Raw genomic sequence first — 3795 nt, 5'->3', positions numbered from 1 at the left:
AGCTGTATTGGTTTGAGAGGAAGAGGTACAATTTATTTATCATATATAAATAAATACCATTTCTCAATGTATTCAAAGGCTATATATTAAAAATTTAAAGTAAAAAAAATAAGAAATAGAAATAAAACACACTAATGAAAGAGAATCAAAATATCAGTAAGGTTCATTCTCTGGCTTTTATTATTATCATTACTATTCCAATAGAGTTAATCAACCCTTCCATTGGTCAAAATAATCTCCTTTAACATCATAGTGATTCTATTTGTAGTTGTCTAGATATAAGGCTACAGCAGTTACAGTTGAGTAACTTTAATTTGTTTCCAGGAAAAGAACATTTCTTATGACTGTAGAAACCTGGCCAGGCTTCAGATACTGACTCTTCAGTTTCCTCATAGCTGTCTTCACTTCTTTGTTCCTTAGAGTATAGATAACTGGGTTTAAAATAGGAGTAAATATGGTGTAAAATACAGCAAGGACTTTGTCAACAGAATAATTACTGAAGGGCCACACATAGATGAAGATGCATGGTCCAAAGAAGAGTGTGACCACAGTAATGTGAGCAGTCAATGTGGAGCGGGCCTTTGCCATGCTAGCAGAGGAGCGGTTCCTAACTGTGATAAGTATCACAGTGTAGGAGACAACCAAAAGGAGAAAGGAACTCATAGAAAGAAAGCCACTGTCTGCAACTATAAGTAGGCTGACAACATAAGTGTCTATGCAGGCCAGCTTGGTCACTAGAGGGAGGTCACAGAAAAAACTATCTACCTCATTGGGCCACAAAAAGGCAAGTTAACAGTAAATGCCAACTGACTAGTAGTATGGATGAAACCCACAAACCAGGAGATGAGAACAAGAATAATACAAACACGACGGCTCATGATTGTCATGTAGTGGAGAGGTTTGCATATAGCTACATAACGGTCATAAGCCATGGATACAAGGAAGCACCATTTCACTGCCAGTGAAAAGATGGACAAAGAAAAATCTGAGCCAGGCAGGCATCAAAAGAAATAGTCTTGTGCTCAACCAGAAAGTCTGCAATCATTTTGGGAGTAGCAAAAGAGGCAACGCATATATCGATAAAAGAGAGGTTCGCAAGCAGAAAGTACATGGGGGTGTGAAGGCGGGAATCTGAGGTTACAGTAAGGATGATAAGAAAGTTTCCCAGCAGTATTGCTAGGTAAAGTAGTGAAAATAGGAGGAACAAGAAAGGTTGGAGTTCCCGGGAATTAGAGAGTCCCAGCAACACAAACGCCGTCACCCGGGAATGATTTGTCTCATTCATTGACTTTGGAAGGAACTTATCTTGTTACCTGAGTAGGAGAGAGACAGAGATCAATCCGTGAGCATGGCTTTCACTTCCGAGTTCCACTTCCTTCCTTAGAGATTCTAATTTCTACTTATATTATGTATCTGAATTTTCATGCATCATTGGAAGTTATATCGACAGCATAAAAACAACACTAAAGAGAGATGGAGGGGAGAGTAGTTGAGAAGATGTTTGACATTGGTGTATCCAGTTATGTGAATTTGAGGAATATAATCTATTTACACTAAAAATGGAATTGAAAATCTTGGAATGTTTTCTTGACCTATAGAGATCCAGACTACAAAATTACAGGGAGGCAAGCTGAATCATTTTCTCTTCAATAGATGATGTAACAAAGTTTGAATGGCTAACACAGAGGGAAATAATTTCACAATATTGACCCCCAAGTGTAGACACAAAAGTGTATATCCTGTACAAACCTATTTGAATAAAGTTCAAAAATAAGCTACACTATTCTATGATATCATAAAGCTCCTGTGGTGGTCATAGGGGAATAGGCACTGGAAGGTGACAGGAAGGGCTTCTGAAGTGCTGCTAATGTTCTGTTTCTTGATGTGGTTTATAAGTACATGGAAGTGTTTGCTTTGTTAAGACTTAAAAAGATGTGTAATTCTGGGATGCCTAGGTGGTTCAGTGGTTAAGCACTTGAAGCACTTGGCTCAGGGCATGATCCCAGAGTCCCAGGATCGAGTCCCACATCAGGCTTCCTGCATGGAGCCTGCTTCTCCCTCTGCCTCTCTCTCTCTGTGGTCTCTCATGAATAAATAAATAAAATATTTTTTAAAAAGATGTGTAATTCTGCTTTGTGTACTTCTGTGCATATTTTATTGTTAATAAAACATTAACCAGCAGATAAAGGGACACCAATATATTGTGTAAGAGCTCACAGGCAGAATCATTGCCTTGAGTGATTAGATCTTATTCCCTTATCTATTTAGTTACAAAATGTATGCACTAAAATACAAACCCAGCAAAACCCAAAGCTCTAGAGCTTATTGAAACTCTTCCTGGAGTTGTGACTTCTTTCTTCCTGGACTTATATGAAAGGAATCTAGTGCATTTGTTCTCTTTAATTACTCCTGATATTAAGATTCATTAAGCTCAGGTATTGTTAATTCACATGGATATATTACTGAATTATGACTGATATTTTATTGATTTGGTGGGGATTTTAGAAATTATTGTCACAATAGTATTCATAGTAAGAAAAACAGACCATAAATAAAAAGTTCCTTCTCTTTTACTCAATTTTTCTGCATTATATTTTATCAACACTTTCTCTCTTTTATGTTGTTTTTATTTTTATAACTATTATAACTTGTAAACATTGTATAGTGAATAAGAAAATTAAAAGGTGAAATGTAGAGAAATATATTCTTTCTATATCCAAATCAGGTATTTGGAAGACAGTGTCTTATCTATTTAGATTTCTAACTATCTGCAGTTTTTTTTTTATATTAATGTCTTCTTAGATCTAATTGCAAATTGCCTTGTGTTTCCTTGAGTTTCACTGGAGCTTTACACATAAAGACAGGGCTGTGATGAATAATTTTAACTCCTAGGAATCAGATTCAGGAACTCACTACTATATTTCAAATCTCTAGTTCTCTAGAAAATTCCCACAAAAAAGGTAATTCACTTATCATCACCAGATGTATCAAAATATGGCTCTAGGATTTCAGAAGGGACTAACAGCAGAGTCTGAAGTCAGAGCAGGATGGAAGTAAATTTAACAATGGAATAAATTGTCTTTGAGGAGCCACCACATTCTCCACAGTGCATTTCTTCTCTCGTTCCTCATCGTTTCTTGGTAGCCTGATTTTAAGTTAACTCCAGTGCGCACATGGCCTATCCTCCCTAGGAAACACCCTGACTCTTAGACTCCTTACACAAATACTACTTTGAATACCTGGAAGCAGGAGGGAAATGATATCCAACAAGACCAACCAATAGGCATCCACATGTGTCCTGTCAGAAACAGCAAAGCCTTAAATTAAGCACAGGAAATGAGTCCCCCAGGGGACCTTCTAGAGATACAACAGAAAGGCATAGCAGAGATGACTTTCTGGAAATTTAGGAATAAAATACATAATCCCGTCATGTGAGAAAATCAACCACAGGATTTAATCCTCCCAATAAATCTACAGCTCTACTCTTCCCGGTCAATGGCTTCTTGGGGGACCCAGGAAAGAAAAGACCCAGTTTTTCATGGGAAAAAAATACTGGGCCAGTTAATCCAATCAAGAGCTGGGTTTCTTAATATAGAAACAACAATGAGCTAAATTCTAAATAAGTGTACTCTAAAGACAAATTCTTTACTTCTGATAGAACTGCATTCTTTTCAGTTGATTTGCCCTGTCAGTATGTAGATGTCCACCTCTCAGGGCACAGTGCTGTGCACTGTGATAGAGTGGTTAGGTTTGTAACTTGCCTCCAGAGATCATTTACTAACACTCAACACTTTT

At 37.2% G+C, this 3795-nt stretch overlaps 1 protein-coding gene across 1 annotated transcript; it reads right to left on the bottom strand.

The window, feature by feature from the left end:
* Nucleotides 1-309: 309 nt before the first annotated feature.
* OR4K15 (olfactory receptor family 4 subfamily K member 15) lies at nt 310-1331 on the bottom strand. The gene is given in 4 exon segments (XM_038581099.1): nt 310-776; nt 779-941; nt 943-981; nt 983-1331. Coding segments are annotated over 4 exon segments (972 nt in total). The 5' UTR covers nt 1286-1331.
* Between the last annotated feature and the right edge of the window lie 2464 nt (nt 1332-3795).

The sequence above is a fragment of the Canis lupus genome, chromosome 30 (assembly GCF_011100685.1).
Source record: "Canis lupus familiaris isolate Mischka breed German Shepherd chromosome 30, alternate assembly UU_Cfam_GSD_1.0, whole genome shotgun sequence".
In the NCBI taxonomy this organism is placed as follows: Eukaryota; Metazoa; Chordata; class Mammalia; order Carnivora; family Canidae; genus Canis; species Canis lupus.
Note: the sequence above shows the minus strand (reverse complement) of the source record. Positions and strands in the feature narration are given on the sequence as shown.